The 20,765-nt window shown below is 47.9% G+C and overlaps 1 protein-coding gene across 3 annotated transcripts in view; it reads right to left on the bottom strand.

Moving 5' to 3' along the window:
- Positions 1-11,679: 11,679 nt before the first annotated feature.
- Positions 11,680-20,765, bottom strand: part of LOC119333120 — an 11,413-nt gene continuing 2,327 nt past the window's right edge. For 2 of the 3 annotated variants that reach the window (XM_037606133.1, XM_037606143.1), the window contains 10 exons: positions 20,659-20,746; positions 20,463-20,544; positions 20,327-20,375; positions 20,153-20,234; positions 20,006-20,086; positions 19,865-19,930; positions 12,930-13,844; positions 12,682-12,839; positions 12,501-12,588; positions 11,680-12,085 (listed from right to left, as the gene is read on the bottom strand). In XM_037606133.1, the coding sequence (XP_037462030.1) occupies positions 12,528-12,588; positions 12,682-12,839; positions 12,930-13,844; positions 19,865-19,930; positions 20,006-20,086; positions 20,153-20,234; positions 20,327-20,375; positions 20,463-20,544; positions 20,659-20,746 (1,582 nt within the window). In that variant the 3' untranslated portion in view covers positions 11,680-12,085; positions 12,501-12,527. The remainder of the gene's footprint in view (positions 12,086-12,500; positions 12,589-12,681; positions 12,840-12,929; positions 13,845-19,864; positions 19,931-20,005; positions 20,087-20,152; positions 20,235-20,326; positions 20,376-20,462; positions 20,545-20,658; positions 20,747-20,765) is intronic. The other variant, XM_037606139.1, reaches the window with a different exon arrangement.

The raw sequence follows: 20,765 nt of genomic DNA, 5'->3' as shown, positions 1-20,765 counted from the left end.
TATCTCAAAACAATTATCAAGCATCAAACTTATCTTAGTATTCAATTCACCCAAAAGAAAGTTTCACATATCTTGAATACCAAGTATATTAATATTAAGCAAATTACCATGCTATTAACGACTCTCAAAATAGTCTAAGTGAAGCATGAGAGTTCATATATTTCTCCAAAATAAAACTACCATCGTGCTCTAAAAGATATAAGTGAAGAACTAGAGCAAACAACAAACTACTCCGAAAGATATAAGTGAAGATCAATGAATAGCTAAATAATTATGCAACTATGCGAGGACTCTCTCTCATTAAAGAATTTCAGATCTTGATACTTTATTCAAACAGCAAGCAAAGCTAAAGAAAACAACATTGCAAAGATAGCACAACTCATGTGAAGAAGCAAAAACTTAAGCTTAACCGATACTAACCGATAGTTGTTGAAGAAGAAAGGTGGGATGCCTACCGGGGCATCCCCAAGCTTAGATGCTTGAGACTTCTTGAAATATTATCTTGGGGTGCCTTGGGAATCCCCAAGCTTGAACTTTTGTGTCTCCTTAATTCCTCTCATATCATGGTTTCTCTTTTTATCAAAAGCTTCATTCACAACAAACTCAACAAGAACTCGTGAGATAGGTTAGTATAAACCAATGCAAAACCTTATCATTTTCTACTGTAACAAATCACTAAAATTATTATTCAACATTGCATACTAAATGCCTCTGCATATTTAATACTCCTATCCTCAAATAGAATCATTAAAGAAGCAAACATATGCAAACAATGCAACCATAACAGCAATCTGTCAAAACAGTACAGTCTGTAAAGAATGCAAGAGTGACAATACTTCCCTTACTCCAAAAATTATGAACTAAAATTCCCACTGTAGTAAATTTATCAGAGCTCATTATGCAAAAGGTTTCAACATTATATCATGCCCTGAATTTTCTAGGGAATTTTTTCAACAGCGGTAAACTTTCTGTTTTTCAAACAGCGACATGTATACTAGCAAAATAAGCATGGCAAAGGCTATCCTTGACTTCTTTATTGAAACTAAAGATGCAAAACATTATTCTAAATAACAGCAAGCTAATACTAACAAAATAAAATGACGCTCCAAGCAAAACACATATCATGTGGTGAATAAAAATATAGCTCCAAGTAAAGTTACCGATGAACGAAGACGAAAGAGGGGATGCCTCGGAAGGCATCCCCAAGCTTAGGCTCTTGGTTATCCTTGAATATTACCTTGGGGTGCCTTGGGCATCCCCAAGCTCAGGCTCTTGCTACTCCTTATTCCATAGTCCATCGAATCCTTACCCAAAACTTGAAAACTCCACAACACAAAACTCAACAGAAAACTCGTAAACTCCGTTAGTATAAGAAAATAAAACCACCACTTAGGTACTGTAATTAACTCATTATAAATTCATATTGGTGTAATATCTATTTTACTTCAACTTATCTATGGTTCATACCCTCCGATACTACTCATAGATTCATCAAAATAAGCAAACAACACATAGAAAACAGAATCTGTCAAAAACAGAACAGTCTGTAGTAATCTGTATCAGGCGTATACTTCTGGAACTCCAAACATTCTACCAAATTAGGAAGTCCTAAGCAATTCGTGTACCAATCCAGAGCAAAAAGAATCAGATCAGAAGCACGTTTCTGTGAATTAACAAAACTAAATTACTGGGTGCAAAAGTTTCTGATTTTCAGCAGGATCAACACAACTATCACCGTAAGCTATCCTAAAGGTCTTACTTGGCACTTTATTGAAACAAAAGCTATAAAACATGATTACTACAGTAGCATAATCATGTGTACACACAAAAACAGTAAGGATAAATATTGGGTTGTCTCCCAACAAGCGCTTTTCTTTAATGCCTTTTAGCTAGGCATGATGATGACAATGATGCTCACAAAAAAGATAAGAATTGAAACATAACGGGAGCATCATGAAGAATATGACTAGCACATTTAAGTCTAACCCACTTCTTATGCATAGGGATTTTGTGAACAAACAACTTATGGGAACAATAATCAACTTGCATAGGAAGGTAAAACAAGCATAGCTTCAAAACTTGAAGCACATAGAGAGGAAACTTGACATTATAGCAATTCCTACAAGCATATATTCCTCCCTCATAATAATTTTCAGTAGCATCATGAATGAATTCAACAATATAACCAGCACCTAAAGCATTCTTTTCATGATCTACTAGCATAGAAAATTTACTACTCTCCACATAAGCAAACTTCTTCTTTATGCCATACGTATCATCACAATAATTATCATAGATAGGAGGCATGCTTTCATCATAGTAAATTTGCTCATCAAAGCTTGGGGGACAAAAACTATCATCTTCATCAAACATAGCTTCCCCAAGCTTGTGGCTTTGCATATCATTAGCATCATGGATATTCAAGGAATTCATACTAACAACATTGCAATCATGCTCATCATTCACATATTTTATGCCAAGCATTCTATGTAATTCTTCTTCTAGCACTTGAGCATTATGTTCTCTTCCATCATACTCACAAAAGATATTAAAAAGGTGAAGCGTTTGAGACAAACTTAATTCCATTTTTTTGTAATTTTCTTTTATAAACTAGACTAGTGCTAAAACAAGAAACAAAAAGATTCAATTGCAAGATCTAAAGATATACCTTCAAGCGCTAACCTCCCCGGCAGCGGCGCCAGAAAAGAGCTTGATGTCTACTACACAACCTTCTTCTTGTAGATGTTGTTGGGCCTGCAAGTGCACAGGCTTGTAGGACAGTAGCAAATTTCCCTCAAGTGGATGACCTAAGGTTTATCAATCCGTAGGAGGCATAGGATGAAGATGGTCTCTCTCAAACAACCCTGCAACCAAATAACAAAAAGTCTCTTGTGTCCCCAACACACCCAATACAATGGTAAATTGTATAGGTGCACTAGTTCGGCGAAGAGATGGTGATACAAGTGCAAAATAGATAGTAGATATAGGTTTTTGTAATCTGAAAATATAAAAACAGCAAGGTAGCAAGCGATAAAAGTGAGCGTAAACGGTATTGCAATGATAGGAAACAAGGCCTAGGGTTCATACTTTCACTAGTGCAAGTTCTCTCAACAATAATAACATAGATAGATAATATGACAAGTCCTCAACATGCAACAAAGAGTCACTCCAAAGCCACTAATAGCAGAGAACAAACGTAGAGATTATGGTAGGGTACGAAACCACCTCAAAGTTATCCTTTCTGTTCTATCTATTCAAGAGTTCGTAGTAAAATAACATAAAGCTATTCTTTTCGCTCGATCCATCATAGAGTTCATACTAGAATAACACCTTAAGATACAAATCAACCAAAACCCTAATGTCACCTAGATACTCCATTGTCACCTCAAGTATCCGTGGGCATGATTATACGATATGCATCACACAATCTCAGATTCATCCAACCAACATAAAAGTACTTCAAAGAGTGCCCCAAAGTTTCTACCGGAGAGTCAAGAACATGTGCCAACCCCTATGCATAGGTTCCCAATGTCACGAAACCCGCAAGTTGATCATCAAAACATACATCAAGTGGCACATGATATCCCATTGTCACCACAGATAATCACGGCAAGACATACATCAAGTGTTCATAAAAGACTCAATCCGATAAGAAAACTTCAAAGGGGAAACTCAATTCATCACAAGAGAGTAGAGGGGGGAAAACATCATAAGATTCAACTACAATAGCAAAGCTCGGATACATCAAGATCGTGCCATAGAGGGAACACGAGAGAGAACACGGGAGAGAGAGATCAAACACATTGCTACTGGTATATACCCTCAGCCACGAGGGTGAACTACTCCCTCCTTGTCATGGATAGCACCGGGATGATGAAGATGGCCACCGGTGATGGGATCCCCCCTCCAGCAGAGTGCCGGAACAGGGTCCCGATTGGTTTTTGGTGGCTACAGAGGCTTGCGGCGGCGGAACTCCCGATCTATTTTCTGTTCTGGAAGTTTTAGGGTACATAGGTATATAATTGTGCAGGGGTACGTCGGTGGACCTCCGGGGTGCTCACGAGGTAGGGGCGCGCCAAGGGGGGCGCCCCCACCCTCGTGGGCAGCCCGGAACTCCCCTAACATGCACTCCAAGCCCATCTCATTGGTTTCCTTCCAAAATTAACTTCTCCAGTTGATTTTGTTCCGTTTTGACTCCGTCTGATATTTCTTTTCCTCGAAACACTGAAATAGGCATAAAACAGCAAATCTGGGCTGTCCTCCGGTTAATAGGTTAGTCCCAAAAATAATATAAAAGTGGATAATAAAGCCCAATATTTCCTAAAACAGTAGATAAGTAGCATGGAGCAATAAAAAATTATAGATACGTTGGAGACGTATCAGGTTGCCATACCATTCTGGTGTGGAACGTGTCCTTGTGGACCTTCGAAGTTCAGTAGCAACTTGATCCGAAGTACCTTGATCATCATCATTAGCTTCCTCTCTAGTCGGTGCAGGCACCACAGGAACATCTTCCTGAGCTGCGCTACTTTCCGGTTCAAGAGGTAGTACTTCATCGAGTTCTACTTTCCTCCCACTTACTTCTCTTGAGAGAAACTCTTTCTCCAGAAAGGACCCGTTCTTGGCAACAAAGGTCTTGCCTTCGGATCTGAGGTAGAAGGTATACCCAATGGTTTCCTTAGGGTATCCTATGAAGACGCATTTTTCGGACTTGGGTTCGAGCTTTTCAGGTTGAAGTTTCTTGACATAAGCATCGCATCCCCAAACTCTTAGAAACGATAGCTTAGGTTTCTTCCCAAACCATAATTCATACGGTGTCGTCTCAACGGATTTAGACGGTGCCCTATTTAAAGTGAATGTAGTTGTCTCTAGAGCATATCCCCAAAATGATAGCAGTAAATCGGTGAGTGACATCATAGATCGCACCATATCCAATGGAGTGCAATTACGACGTTCGGACACACCGTTACGCTGAGGTGTTCCACGCGGCGTGAGTTGTGAAATGATTCCACATTTCCTTAAGTGCGTACCAAATTCATGACTTAAATATTCTCCCCCACAATCTGATCGTAAGAACTTTATCTTTCGGTCACGTTGATTCTCTACCTCACTCTGAAATTCCTTAAACTTTTCAAAGGTCTCAGACTTGTGTTTCATCAAGAAGACATACCCATATCTACTCGAGTCGTCAGTGAGAGTGAGAACATAACGATAGCCTCCGCGAGCCTCAACGCTCATTGGATCGCACACATCAGTATGTATGATTTCCAATAAGTTGGTTGCATGCTCCATTGTTCCGGAGAACGGAGTCTTGGTCAGTTTTCCCATGAGGCATGGTTCGCATGTGTCAAATGATTCGTAATCAAGAGACTCCAAAAGTCCATCAGCATGGAGCTTCTTCATGCGTTTGACACCAATGTGACCAAGGCGGCAGTGCCACAAGTATGTGGGACTATCGTTATCAACCTTACATCTTTTGGTATTCACACTATGAATATGTGTAACATCATGTTCGAGATTCAGTAAGAATAAACCATTGACCAGTGGGGCATGACCATAAAACATATCTCTCATATAAATAGAACAACCATTATTCTCAGATTTAAATGAGTAGCCATCTCGTATTAAACGAGATCCAGATACAATGTTCATGCTCAAAGCTAGCACTAAATAACAATTATTGAGGTTGAAAACTAATCCCGTAGGTAAATGTAGAGGTAGCGTGCCGACGGCGATCACATCGACCTTGGAACCATTCCCGACGCGCATCGTCACCTCGTCCTTCGCCAGTCTCCGCTTATTCCGCAGCTCCTGTTTTGAGTTACAAATATGAGCAACCGCACCGGTATCAAATACCCAGGAGCTACTACGAGTACTGGTAAGGTACACATCAATTACATGTATATCACATATACCTTTGGTGTTGCCGGCCTTCTTGTCCGCTAAGTACTTGGGGCAGTTCCGCTTCCAGCATCCGCTTCCCTTGCAATAAAAGCACTCCGTCTCAGGTTTGGGTCCATGCTTTGGCTTCTTCCCGGCAACTGGCTTACCGGGCGCGGCAACTCCCTTGCCGTCCTTCTTGAAGTTCTTCTTACCCTAGCCTTTCTTGAAACTAGTGGTTTTGTTGACCATCAACACTTGATGTTCCTTTTTGATCTCCACCTCCGCTGATTTCAGCATTGAATATACCTCAGGAATGGTTTTCACCATCCCCTTCATATTGAAGTTCATCACAAAGCTCTTGTAGCTAGGTGGGAGCGACTGGAGGATTCTGTCGACCACCGCGTCATCCGGGAGATTAACTCCCAGTTGAGATAAGCGGTTGTGCAACCCAGACATTTTGAGTATGTGCTCGCTGACAGAACCATTCTCCTCCATCTTACAACTGTAGAACTTGTCGGAGACTTCATATCTCTCGACCCGGGCGTGAGCTTGGAAAACCATTTTCAGCTCTTGGAACATCTCATATGCTCTGTGCTGCTCCAAACGCTTTTGGAGCCCCGGTTCTAAGCTGTAAAGCATGTCGCACTGAACCAGGGAGTAATCATCACTACGTGACTGCCAGGCGTTCATAACGTCTTGAGTTGCTGGGAAAACAGGTGCTTCACCTAGCGGTGCATCTAGGACATATGCTTTCTTGGCAGCTATGAGGATGATCCTCAAGTTCCGGACCCACTCCGTATAGTTGTTGCCATCGTCTTTCAGTTTGGTTTTCTCTAGGAACGCGTTGAAGTTGAGGGCAACATTAGCGTGGGCCATTTGATCTACAAGACATATTGCAAAGATTTTAGACTAAGTTCATCTAATCAAATTATATAATGAACTCCTACTCAGATAGACATCCCTCTAGTCATCTAAGTGATCCATGATCCGAGTCAACTAGGTCGTGTCCGATCATCACGTGAGACGGATTAGTCATCATCGGTGAACATCTTCATGTTGATCGTATCTTCTATATGACTCATGTTTGACCTTTCGGTCTCTTGTGTTCCGAGGCCATGTTTGTACATGCTAGGCTCGTCAAGTCAACCTAAGTGTTTTGCATGTGTAAATCTGGCTTACACCCGTTGTATGTGAACGTTAGAATCTATCACACCCGATCATCACGTGGTGCTTTGAGACAACGAACTTTCGCAACAGCGCATAGTTAGGGGGAACACTTTCTTGAAATTATTATGAGGGATCATCTTATTTACTACCGTCATACTAAGCAAATAAGAAGCAAAAACATGATAAACATCACATGCAATCAAATAGTGACATGATATGGCCAATATAATTTTGCTCCTTTTGATCTCCATCTTCGGGGCGCCATGATCATCATCGTCACCGGCATGACACCATGATCTCCATCATCGTGTCTTCATGAAGTTGTCACGCCAACGATTACTTCTACTTCTATGGCTAACGTGTTTAGCAATAAAGTAAAGTAATTACATGGTATTATTCAATGACACGCAGGTCATACAAAAAATAAAGACAACTCCTATGGCTCCTGCCGGTTGTCATACTCATCGACATGCAAGTCGTGATTCCTATTACAAGAACATGATCAATCTCATACATCACATATATTTCATTCATCACATCCTTTTGGCCATATCACATCACAAGGCATATGCTGCAAAAACAAGTTAGACGTCCTCTAATTGTTGTTGCATGTTTTTACGTGGCTGCTATAGGTTACTAGCAAGAACGTTTCTTACCTACGCCAAAACCACAACATGATATGCCAATTTCTATTTACCCTTCATAAGGACCCTTTTAATCGAATCCGATCCGACTAAAGTGGGAGAGACAGACACCCGCTAGCCACCTTATGCAACTAGTGCATGTCAGCCAGTGGAACCTGTCTCACGTAAGCGTACGTGTAAGATCGGTCCGGGCCGCTTCATCCCACGATGCCGCCGAAACAAGATAAGACTAGTAGTGGCAAGAAAAATTGACAAAACCAACGCCCACAACAATTTTGTGTTCTACTCGTGCATAGAAACTACGCATAGACCTAGCTCATGATGCCACTGTTGGGTTACGTAGCAGAAAATAAAAAAATTCTACGCATCACCAAGATCAATCTATGGAGTCATCTAGCAATGAGAGAGAGAAGTGCATCTACATACCCTTGTAGATCGCGAGCGAAAGCGTTCAAGAGAACGGGGTTGATGGAGTCGTACTCGTCGTGATCCAAATCACCGATGATCCTAGCGCCGAACGGACGGCACCTCCGCGTTCAACACATGTACGGTTGGGGAAGACGTCTCCTTCTTGATCCAGTAAGGGGGAGGGAGAGGTTGGTGGAGATCCAGCAGCACGACGGCGTGATGGTGGAAGCAGCGGTGATCTCGGCAGGGCTTCGCCAAGCTCAGCGAGAGGGAGAGGTGTTACGGAGGGAGAGGGAGGCGCCAGGAGCAGGGGTGCGCAGCCCTCCCTCCCCCTCTTTATATAGGGGCCCTGGGGGCGCCGGCCCCCTAGAGATTGAATCTCAAGGGGGGCGGCCAAGGGGGGGGACTTGCCCCCCAAGCCAAGTGGGGCGCCCCCACCCCTAGGGTTTCCAACCCTAGGCGCGGGGGGAGGCCCAAGGGGGGCGCACCAGCCCACCAGGGCTGGTTCCCCTCCCACTTCAGCCCATGTGGCCCTCCGGGATAGGTGGCCCCACCCGGTGGACCCCCGGGACCCTTCCGGTGGTCCCGGTACAATACCGGTGACCCCCGAAACTTTCCCGGTGGCCGAAACTGGACTTCCTATATATAAATCTTCACCTACGGACCATTCCGGAACTCCTCATGACGTCCGGGATCTCATCCGGGACTCCGAACAACTTTCGGGTTACCACATACTAATATCTGTACAACCCTAGCGTCACCGAACCTTAAGTGTGTAGACCCTACGGGTTCGGGAGACACGCAGACATGACCGAGACGACTCTTCGGCCAATGACCAACAGCGGGATCTGGATACCCATGTTGGCTCCCACATGTTCCACGATGATCTCATCGAATGAACCACGATGTCGAGGATTCAAGTAATCCCGTATATAATTCCCTTTGTCAATCGGTACGTTACTTGCCCGAGATTCGATCGTCGGTATCCCAATACCTCGTTCAATCTCGTTACCTGCAAGTCACTTTACTCGTACCGTAATGCATGATCCCGTGACCAACCACTTGGTCACTTTGAGCTCATTATGATGATGCATTACCGAGTGGGCCCAGAGATACCTCTCCGTCATACGGAGTGATAAATCCCAGTCTCGATCCGTGTCAACCCAACAGACACTTTCGGAGATACCTGTAGTACACCTTTATAGCCACCTAGTTACGTTGTGACGTTTGGTACACCCAAAGCACTCTTACGGTATCCGGGAGTTACACGATCTCATGGTCTAAGGAAATGATACTTGACATTAGAAAAGCTCTAGCAAAACGAACTACACGATCTTGTGCTATGCTTAGGATTGGGTCTTGTCCATCACATCATTCTCCCAATGATGTGATCCCGTTATCAATGACATCCAATGTCCATGGTCAGGAAACCGTGACCATCTATTGATAAACGAGGTAGTCAACTAGAGGCTCACTTGGGACATGTAGTGGTCTATGTATTCACACATGTATTACGATTTCCGGATAACACAATTATAGCATGAACAATAGACAATTATCATGAACAAGGAAATATAATAATAACCATTTTATTATTGCCTCTAGGACATATTTCCAACAGTCGGATCTTTCCCAAGGGGGAGGGGATGATGCGGAGCATCCTACGGACATCACCATGTCAAGAGTTCATTTGGCAAGTGACACGTGCGACCTCTACTTCTCATACATAAAGGTGAATCTTCTCCTTTACACGTGTTCACTTGACCCCTTCGAGGATGGTATACTACTTGACACTCCACTCGTGTGCATGCATAGGTATTGTCAGAGCTTCACGGACGACGAGGAGGAGTGCAATCGCCAAGGAACGGCTACACCATCTGCGAGGGAAGCGTGGAAGCGAAGACGGAAGAAGGACCTGCCCAGTCCAGAAAGGGCGGTACTACCGCCCAAAGCAAGCGGTACTACCGCTCAGACCATCCAAGCCGTACTACCGCCCAACATCCAAGCTACTACCGCTCAACCCGACAAACTCCAGTGATCGAGCGACCGGTACTACCGCCCCTCCAAGCGGTACTACCGCCCATGTGTCCGGTACGCCCTGCCTGTGCGCGGCCACGGGCCTTTGGCCTTGTATCCCTCTCCCACTTACCCCTTCGTGGCTTAGACTATAAATAGACCACCTCCACCTCCTTTCTAGGGTTAGCAAATATGATAGCTCATTCTTAGGTGAGCTTTGCTCCTACCTCCTCCTCTTGAGAGAGAGAGACCATTCCCATGGAGTTCAAGACCTCCATGTGAGAAGATCCTGCGGGATATCATCAAGACCCCCTCGTGGGAAGATCCGTCTAGGATACAATCAAGACCTCCTCTTGGAGATGAACTCTACCTTGTATCTTTCTCTTTGTTGTTCATGTACCTTGTGGATCTTGTGTGTTTGATTGTCTAGTGGATGTGTGATTGGACTTGTTCTTGAGTGTTTTCCCTTATGTTTTCTCTCCGTTCTTCCCCGTGTTCTTCATGTTCTTCGAGGGATCCCACTTCAATCATGAAAGATCGGGCCGCTAGGGTTCTACCCTACATCAGATCTCCCCTCCGGATTGATGCGCCCGCTGGATCCCGTCGTTAAACGTTAATAGGATGTGGAGGGGGGAAAAGAGGAAGAAGCAGAGGAGGAGACGGAGATCTGGAGAGGAGGCGGCGGAGAGGATCCACCAGGAATCAAATCTGGGAAGAGATTTGATAGGAAGAAGCATGGGAGGAAGAAATCAGCATAACGCCAATCTACAGCAAGTCGCCAAGTCCGAACCGCCTCTGGAATTCGGAGATGAGCGACCGCCAGCTTTGCTACGAGGGCCTACCCAGCAGGACTGCTGCTACCCAAAGCTACAAGGGTATTAGACAGCCTACCTGAACAGGCTTTTTATTTGATGGGTAACGTAGATGAAGCAAGCACGCTATAATCTTAGAAGAGAACAAATCGCTCCATGTGCTAACTCCTAAGCGAATTATTTCTAAAATGGCTTTTTATTTGGTGAGTAACATTGGTGAAGCTAGAACAAAAGCTATAACCTTTGAAGAGAACAAATCACATAAATGAAATTAAATCTTTATGTAGCGACTTCTAAGCGCATTGTTTGGGATTGTGAAGTGAAAAAAAATCATTTTATTCACTAATAGTTGCCAAATTTAAGTATTACCAAACCACGCCCCCGTTAACACATCGGTAGATATGCGTCCTTTGAAAATATACCTCCTCAACAATCAATGAGCTATTGCGAGTATTGTTAATAATGAGGTCACCATTTTAGGAAATGATGCAAACAAACAAGGCCGAAAGAATCACCATTCCATATAGATCCCACGAAAATACATTCCCATGACTATACCAAGATTTTGTCTAACAAATGTACAGTTTGCCTATGCGATTTTGGGTAACACGATTTACCTGTGCATTCAGTACAAGAATTATTTAGCATACAGAGCACAGAAGGTTAAACTGGAAGTATTCAATCGATCATAAAAGTAAAGAGAGGACAATTGCTACCGTACAGCACACACATTGTGCAGTACAATGTACTCCGATCCCACAATCAGAAGATTAAACAGAGGAGTATGACAGAATGGCTACTGAATACAGATTACACAATCAAGGGACTGCAATACATCTTAGTCTGGGATTGTACCACAAGATTTGCAGCCTTCTCAAACATTCCAGAACTTCGCAAACTTGGTTTGTAACAAATTACACATAAACTTGATTTGCAGCCTTCTCAAACATTCCAAAATTTGGCAAGCTTGGTTTGTAACCTTTATATAAATTCCTAACATCGCTAAGAGCTCATAACCAAATACAGAAACAAAAAGGGAAGAAAGATGCAAATGCAAATATACTTTGAGCGCTTGAGTTACACCTTCAGACCTCGCAATTCGACCCATCCATCCAGTTCAACTTGTAGTTGCGACGATATCCCAAAGGAGGGAGGCTGTTAAGAATAATAAGGTTATGCATGAGATGCAGTTTGTAAAGATAAGCACAACCTAGTCTAGAACATTTCAACATGAGATGATTTGGATTAATAAGTTACACTGCTCCCTCCGATCCATATTACTTGCCGCTCAAACGGCTGTATCTCGCACTGAAATACGTCTACGTACATCCGTTTGAGTGACAAGTAATATGGATCGGAGGGAGTACCAGTAACTTCTCCACAGCCTTAGATTCTTTTAATGTAGCTGCAAACTTAATTAAAAAAAGTAGCTGCTGCTACTGAATCAATTAACCCTCATTAAAGAGTATTTAACCAACAATCAAATATCCAGCTATCACAAATTAGCTTCAGTTTATTGAGCATCAAAAGACTCAAATAGCAAATAGGATAGAACTTGTCTTTACAGTACCTACAGAACTCCGTATGCGGAAAACCATCATGACACTCGGTTTGTAATAACCTCCGGTCTCTCATACAATTCAAACAGCTCTTCCAACCTACAAAATTTAGACATTTCAGATTAATGTTTTCTGATTTTGATTCAAGCTCAGACACTGAGACAGCAGTTTATTGGAAGAAAAAAAACTCACAACAAAAATAACTCCTCAGAAACAGAGGTTACTAGGAGTTCATGAACCGCACTGAGATGCTCTTGAAGAAAATGCGAGTACAGCAAATCCAATTCTGAAAGTAATTCGACTGGTTCATAGAATGGTTCCACCTCCTCATCAGCATCTTCCTTGACATCCTTCAAATCATTTTTTGCAAAAAGAAAAAATGAACAAGACTTAATGTTACGACATTAAGATCTGAGAGAAACAGAAAAGACAAACCTCACCTCATCATCCTCTGCATGCTCATTCACATTGCGCGCATATTCAGAAGCACTATCAAGAGTATTCAAATATTTCCCAAACCTTTTGTCCTCTTCAGTCTCATCATCCTTCTGCTCATGATTCTTTCCTTTATACCTCAAAACTTTTCTGAGAAGAGGATGTCCTTGTCCTCCGTCATAGGTCAACGCCCTCCAATCATCATCATCAGCCAATGGTGCCGACCTCAACAGATTTCTTAAGGCCCACCTGACCCTCCTTGATGAATTTCGGCGGATCCTCTGGATGCCACCATAGAAGTCCTGTCTGGCTGACGAAAACTTCAAAGCTAGGTGGCTTTGTATTCTATCCCAAAAGCATGCCAAATCAAAATGTGACATGGTGCTTAGATCTGATTCTGTAAGTGTGTTAATCAGCAAGCGAAAAAAGGCGGGATATCCCAACTTCTCTAGTTCAAATAGAGAAAGCACTTCCACAACATAAGCTGTGTAGTCATTTGTCATGTAAGCAATTGGCAAGGTGTTATCAGTGTACTCACAAAACTGTGCTGTAATCCTAGCACGATAACGACCATTAACATAAATGCTGCGTCTATCAAATTTCCCATTCCAGCTACACTTAGCTTGATGGGCCTGCACAATTTGCTGAAGAAGATCGCTTGCAATGATCCTGCCAATTTTGGATGTATCCGCAACAATCAATGAGGTACCTTTAGCACACAAGGTTTTTGCTTCTGAAAACTGATTTCTGGGCAATTCTGCAAATTTTTGAAGTGATTCCAAATAGTTGTCGTCGTCATCGGTGAACAGATTTGCTGTTCGCCGTCTTATAAATGAAATTCTTCCATCAGAAACCTCAGAAATCAGTTGACCAGACGAGTGAACCGACATAGAAGAGCTAGTTCCAGGCAGATCCTGAAACTAAACACAGAACGGGTATTATGGTTTCAGCACTAAGCAGTAAAAAGTCTAATTGAAGAAATGCAGTGATGTTCATCTACTCTAAGAACTCCCATATCTTCTAATGTATGATGCAATTTCAACATGAATAATTGAATTGCTATGACCCGGCAGACTTATGCCCGTAGGAGGCCCACCAGGCAGGTTTAGTTAGGGGCTTGGCCCACAAGTTATCTTGTTTTTTAGCATCGTGGTTATATATACTAGTTGTAAGACTATTTTTGAGATTAAGCAATAAGAAGAATTCTATTGCCCGGCTCCCAGAGGAGCCGGACCCTAAACCCTAGCCGCCTCCCTCTCTCAGCCACCGCCTCCCTCCTTCCATCTCGCGACGACGCCTGTGTGCCGGCCGCCGCGCCCTCGCCCCCGTCAACCCCCGGTCTTCCCCTACAACCTAAGGAGCAGGACCGGTAGGACCCTGGGTTCTACCAATTTGGTATCCAGAGACTCGGGTTCGATCATGTCTTCATCAACACCCACGCCGCCGCTGCCCATCGTCACCACCGCCCCGATGACCACCGTCCCGGTCACCACCGCGGGTTCCACAACGCCGCCGACCCCAGTCACCTCCGCGCCGCCGACGACCGCCATCTTCACGCCGGAACAGGTCACCAGCACGTTGCGGGATCTCATGACGGACGTCCAGGGACTCCACCTGTACCTGGCAGGGCCGTACGCACCGCCGCCGGCTGCGCCGATCGCCGCCTACGGCCACCCCGCGCTGCCGTGGCCGTCCCAGGGTGCGCCTGCATGCGGCGGGCCACTGCTGCTGCTGTTCCAGGTGGGGCACCCCAGCGGCCCGCCACCGCCGCCGCTGCATCTTCATCAGCCTCCAGCCGCGGCTCCTCTATGGTCGCAGTGGCCAACTACGGGCCCCGCAGCACCCGTCGCGCCCGCCAACCCTCCACAGCAGACGCTACAACCACCGACGCCACCTCTGCCCAGCTCAGGGGCGTCCTCGCCGGCCGGCCTGCCGATCCATCAGGTCCGGTTCCCGCCCTCCCCGTCGCCACTACCAACTTGGGCGGCTGGGTCTTCGCCATCACCGGTCTACACCACGGCTCCAGAACAGCCGACCCCGTTCCCGCAGTTCAGCGGGCCATCCGGCTCCGCGGGTCACTACTCGGAGTACTCCGACCAGGCGCCACCCGCCTCGCTGCTCCGCACCTCGAGCCAGCTCGACACGGCGCTCCAACCCAGACACCGCCTCGGTTCGCGAAAATCGACTTCGCCACATATGACGGCACGGAGGACCCCCTCAACTGGCTCAACCAATGCGACCAGTTCTTTCGCGGGCAGCGAACCCTCGCATCGGAGCGTACCTGGCTCGCCTCTTACCACCTCCGCGGCGCGGCACAGACATGGTCTTACGCCCTCGAGCAGGACGAGGGCGGCATGCCCCCTTGGGAGCGCTTCCGCGAGCTCTGCCTCCTTCGCTTTGGGCCTCCGATCTGCGGGAGCCGTCTGGCGGAGCTCGGCCGCCTTCCCTTCACCTCCACGGTGCAGGACTTCGCCGACCGTTTCCAGGCCATGGCGTGCCACGCGTCGGGCGTGACGGCGCAGCAGCGGGCCGACCTCTTCGTCGGTGGACTTCCGGATCACATCCGCGTGGACGTGGAGCTTCCTGGACCTCAGGATCTCCAGACGGCCATGTATTACGCCCGCGCCTTCGAATGTCGCGCCCAGGCCATGCAGCCGGCAGCCTTGCTCGAGGAGGCCGACAGGCCGCCCGGCAGCCCCCTACGCCGGGCTGGCCACCCCTGGTCGCTCCGGCGACTACCACCCCGGCCGCGACGTGGCCCTTCCGTCGTCTCTCTCCGGCGGAGCAGATGGAGCGGCGGCGCCAAGGCCTCTGCTACAACTGCGATGAGCCCTATGCGCCGGGCCATGACTGCCCGCGCCTCTTCTACTTGGAGACGGCCGACTACATCGAGGAGGACGCCCTGGCCGACGGGGCCGACGCACTGCCGCCCCCAACGGCTCCTGAGGCCGCACCCCCCGGCGACGGCACTCGTGGTCCCTCCCCATGCGCTCGCTGGCATCCGTGACGAGCGGACCATGCTTTTGCCGGTGATGATCCACGGCGAGCGCCTGGTGGCCCTTGTGGATACAGGCTCCACACATAACTTCCTGCCCGAGGCTACCATGCGTCGCCTAGCGCTTCAGCCGACGGGCTGGGAGCAACTTCGGGTCACGGTGGCCAACGGCGATCGTCTCCGGTGTCATGGGCTCGCACAGGACGTGCCCATCACCATCGGCGACGAACACTTCTCCATCACATGTGCGGGCATTGACTTGGGCTGTTTCGACTTCATCCTTGGCGTCGACTTTCTGCAGACCCTCGGTCCCATCCTTTGGTACTTCGACGCTCTGACAATGACCTTCTGGCGGCTGGGCCGCCGCATCCGGTGGGAAGGCGTTGGGTGCACCTCACTGGCGACGCCGCAGCTTCAGCCGGCAACGGCTACCTCCGAGGCCGAGCACCCACTATTGGATCACCTTCTGCAGCAGCACGGCGACCTCTTCACCGAGCCGAAGGGCCTTCCGCCAGGCCGGGTTTATGACCACCGTATTCATCTCCTGCCGGGCTCGGCACCGGTGGCAGTTCGTGCTTTTCGCTATCCGCAGCTGCAGAAGGACGAGTTGGAGCGGCAGTGCGCACTCATGCTCGCCGCAGGCATCATCCGGATCTCCACATCGCCGTTCACCGCGCCAGTCCTCCTCATCCGCAAGTCGGACGGCACGTGGCGCTTCTGCATCGACTACCGCGCCCTTAATGCTCTCACACTCAAGGACAAGTTTCCTATTCTGGTGGTCGATGAGCTCCTGGATGAGCTACATGGGGCGCGCTTGTTCACCAAGCTCGATCTCCGGTCGGGGTACCACCAGGTGCGCATGCACCCGGACGACATCGCCAAGACGGCGTTTCGGACTCGTCACGGCCACTTCGAGTTCTTGGTGATGCCCTTTGGCCTCTCCAACGCCCCGATGACCTTCCAGGCTCTGATGAACGACGTCCTCCGGCCCTACTTACGTTGGTTTGTGCTCGTTTTCTTTGATGACATTCTTATCTACAGCGCCTCATGGGCAGAGCACCTCCAGCACGCCGCCATCGTCTTCAACGAGCTTCAGGCGCACCATCTTCATCTTAAGCGCTCGAGGTGCTCGTTTGGGACGCCTTCAGTCGCCTACCTCGGCCACGTCATCTCGGCCGACGGGGTTGCTATGGATGCCGACAAGGTGGCGGCCGTCACAGCCTGGCCGACGCCGCACTCACCGCGGGCTCTTCGCGGTTTTCTGGGCCTCGTGGGATACTACCGAAAGTTTATTCGAGAGTTCGGCCTCATCGCGTCGCCACTCACGCGTTTGTTGCGCCGCGACGCCTTCGCTTGGGACGATGAGGCGACGGCGGCATTCGAGGCCCTCAAGGGGGCCCTCACGACGGGCCCCGTTCTTCAGATGCCGGATTTTGACCGCCCATTCGTGGTGGACTGTGACGCCTCCGGTGCGGGGTTCAGCGCCGTGCTTCATCAGGGCGATGGCCCTCTCGCTTTCTTCAGCAGGCCTTTCGCTCCGCGCCATCTTAAGCTCGCGGCGTATGACCGGGAGCTCATTGGTTTGGTGCAGGCGGTGCACCATCGGCCCTATCTGTGGGGTTGGTCTTTCCGGATTCGCACGGACCACTACAGCCTCAAGTTCTTGTTGGAACAGAGGCTCTCGACCGTGCCGCAACACCAGTGGATCAGCAAGCTCTTCGGCTTTGACTTCTCGATCGAGTATCGCCCGGCCGTCTTAACACCGTGGCCGACGCCCTGTCTCGCCGCGACGCCGACCACGACACCACCGTCGGCGACTCCGAGGGGGCGGCGTTCTGCATCCGCTCCGGGCCGACCTTCGATCTCTTCACCGACATTCGCCGGGCAACGGCGGCCGCGGCCGACGCACTTCTTCTTCAGCAGCAGCTGGCTGCGGGCGAGTTGGAGGAGCCTTGGTGCTTCACCGACGGACTGCTCCTCCATGGGCGCCGGGTCTTCGTGCCGGCGCATGACGATCTCCATCACCAGGTGTTGCTGTTGGCCCACTCGGTGGGCCATGAGGGTGTGCAGAAAACTCTCCATCGTCTCAGCGCCGACTTCTACATCATCCCTGGTGATCGGGCCCTGGTCCGTGACTGGGTTCAGTCTTGTGTGACATGCCAACGCAACAAGACGTAGACACTATGGCCGGCTTGTCTGCTCCAGCCCTTGGAGGTGTCGTCTCAGGTCTGGGCGGATATCTCCATGGACTTCATCGAGGGCCTCCCCAAGGTGGGCGGCAAATCGGTCATTCTCACGGTGGTCGACCGCTTCTCCAAGTATGCTCACTTCATTGCGCTCGGTCATCCCTACACTGCTGCCTCCGTGGCCCGCGCCTTCTTTGACGGTATCGTTCATCTCCACGGGTTTCCCTCTTCGATCGTCGGCGATCGGGACCCGGTGTTCACCGGACATGTCTGGCGCGATCTCTTCCGGTTGGCGGGCGTGAAACTCCGCCTGAGCACGGCCTTCCATCCTCAGACGGACGGCCAGTCCGAGGTTGTCAACAAGGTGATTGCCATGTATTTGCGTTGTGTCACAGGTGATCGTCCTCGCGCTTGGGTGGACTGGCTCTCATGGGCGGAGTTCTGCTACAACACCTCCTATCACTCCGCCCTGCGCGCCACTCCTTTTGAGGTGGTCTATGGTCGGCCGCCACCGCCCATCATTCCGGTTGATCCGACGACGGCTCGGACGGAGGTGGCCGGTGAGCTTATGCGGCGCCGTGACGACATGTTGGCTGAAGTCCGGCAACGCCTCCTTCAGGCCCAGCAGCTGGCCAAGCACTACTACGACGACCACCATCGCGAGGCGGAGTTCGCGGTGGGTGATTGGGTGTGGCTGCGTCTTCTTCACCGCTCTACGCAGTCACTGGACCCACGCGTGAAGCGCAAGCTGGGCCCTCGTTACGCCGGGCCCTTTGTTGTCTTGGAGCGCATCGGGCAGGTGGCTTACAGCCTTCAGCTTTCTGCCAGAGCCCGCATCCACGACATCTTACATGTGGGGCTGCTGAAGCCTTACCGTGGGGAGCCACCTGCGGCCCCTCCCGCGCTCCCTCCGACCTTCGACGAACGCACGGGACCGGAGAAGGTGTTGCAAGCCCAGCTCCGTCGCGGGGTGTGGTGCGTGCTGATTCAGTGAGCTGGACTTCCGGAGGAGGAGGCCACTTGGGAGCAGCATGACGAGTTCCGCCAACACTACCCAGACTTTCAGCTCGAGGACGAGCTGTTTGCGCAGGCGGGGAGAGATGTTATGACCGGGCAGGCTTATGCCCGTAGGAGGCCCACCGAGCAGGTTTAGTTAGGGGCTTGGCCCACAAGTTATCTTATTTTTTAGCATCGTGGTTATATATACTAGCTGTAAGACTATTTTTGAGATTAAGCAATAAGAAGAATTCTATTGCCCAGCTCCCAGAGGAGCCGAACCCTAAACCCTAGCCGCCTCCCTCCTTCCATCTTGCGACGGCGCCTGTGCGCCGGCCGCCGCGCCCTCGCCCCCGTCAACCCCCGGTCTTCCCCTACAACCTAAGGAGCAGGACCGGTAGGACCCTGGGTTCTACCAGGAATATATAGTGATGCAAGTTACTTTTCTTTGGGTCATTTGGTCAGAACATATAAAAGATTAGTCTGGATTGAAAGCAAGAAAGAGAGAAAAGAAATAAACTAAGCGAGTGACAAATAAGCTTTCAGTTGCATTGGGTGCAAACTGTTTCCTCAGGTAGAAATATAATACGGGTGAATTCAAAAGAAAACAAGCTTGCCTACTTTTGACTAAAAACAAAATGTTTCGTATAATTCAACAAATTACAAAGATGATGAACAGAGTCAAATGAAATGCAACATCCTTCAATCAGTATGCACTTACAACAAAATGAAATATCACATTGTTTTTAAGTGTCACACTTACGGAAGGTGGTATGTGTGGCGCTCGAACAATTGGAATGAAGTTGCAGTCCACAAGTTCCCCGCCCGCCTAAGAAGCCATGATTAAGAACTATAAGTGCATTTCATCACACAAGGAAATGATGAACAAGGATATTCAGCATACCTCACTTAATAACCTTTCCCAAACCACAGAACTTTCTAAATAACCTGAATCAGTAACTAAGGCATATAGTTCCTCTTTTATCTGCACAATTGGAAAGGGTCAGGAGCGAGCTGAATAGAACTAAGACTGCTAACATTAATCTCTCACCTTAATTACAGCGCTGAAGTGATTCTGCCAGAAAAGTACACATGGGGCCTCCTCTTTCAGGTCGTTGCGTAAGGAACGCAAGCTACATGATTAATGCATTGTGCTTAAATATATATATATTCACAATAGCATAGAATAAATAATTTCACTAGCGGTCAAAGCTAAGAAATTTACCCATAGGAAGTGAGTTGAGGACCTTTTAGGAACTTTTTGGCCAGATCCACTATAGAAAAGAACAAATAGGAAAATTCACATTAAAAGTATAAAAAATTGATGTGCAAACAATTCGTGAATGAAGAATATTACTAACCATTCTGAAACTCAGGGTCAAAGAACGCCTCATAAAGTGCATAATACGACGAATATGGTGATAGCGCAGCAAAGTCAGCATCCTAATGATCAATACCATGGTATTAGCCTTCATCCACTTAAATAAGCTCCAAAATATCATAAATAACTACGCGTGCTGGTGCAAGTGCACATTCAATATCCACAAACAAGCTTACATCTGGATCTAGAAGCCAGCCATGATATAGAGAAATATTAAGGTCACGAAACAGCGAAATCTGTGGCATTTCCACGAAACCATCAGTTCTGCAAGATAAAAAAAAAC

The sequence above is a fragment of the Triticum dicoccoides genome, chromosome 1B, assembly GCF_002162155.2.
Source record: "Triticum dicoccoides isolate Atlit2015 ecotype Zavitan chromosome 1B, WEW_v2.0, whole genome shotgun sequence".
NCBI classification, from domain to species: Eukaryota; Viridiplantae; Streptophyta; class Magnoliopsida; order Poales; family Poaceae; genus Triticum; species Triticum dicoccoides.
This window is presented reverse-complemented; position numbering and strand designations above follow the sequence as displayed.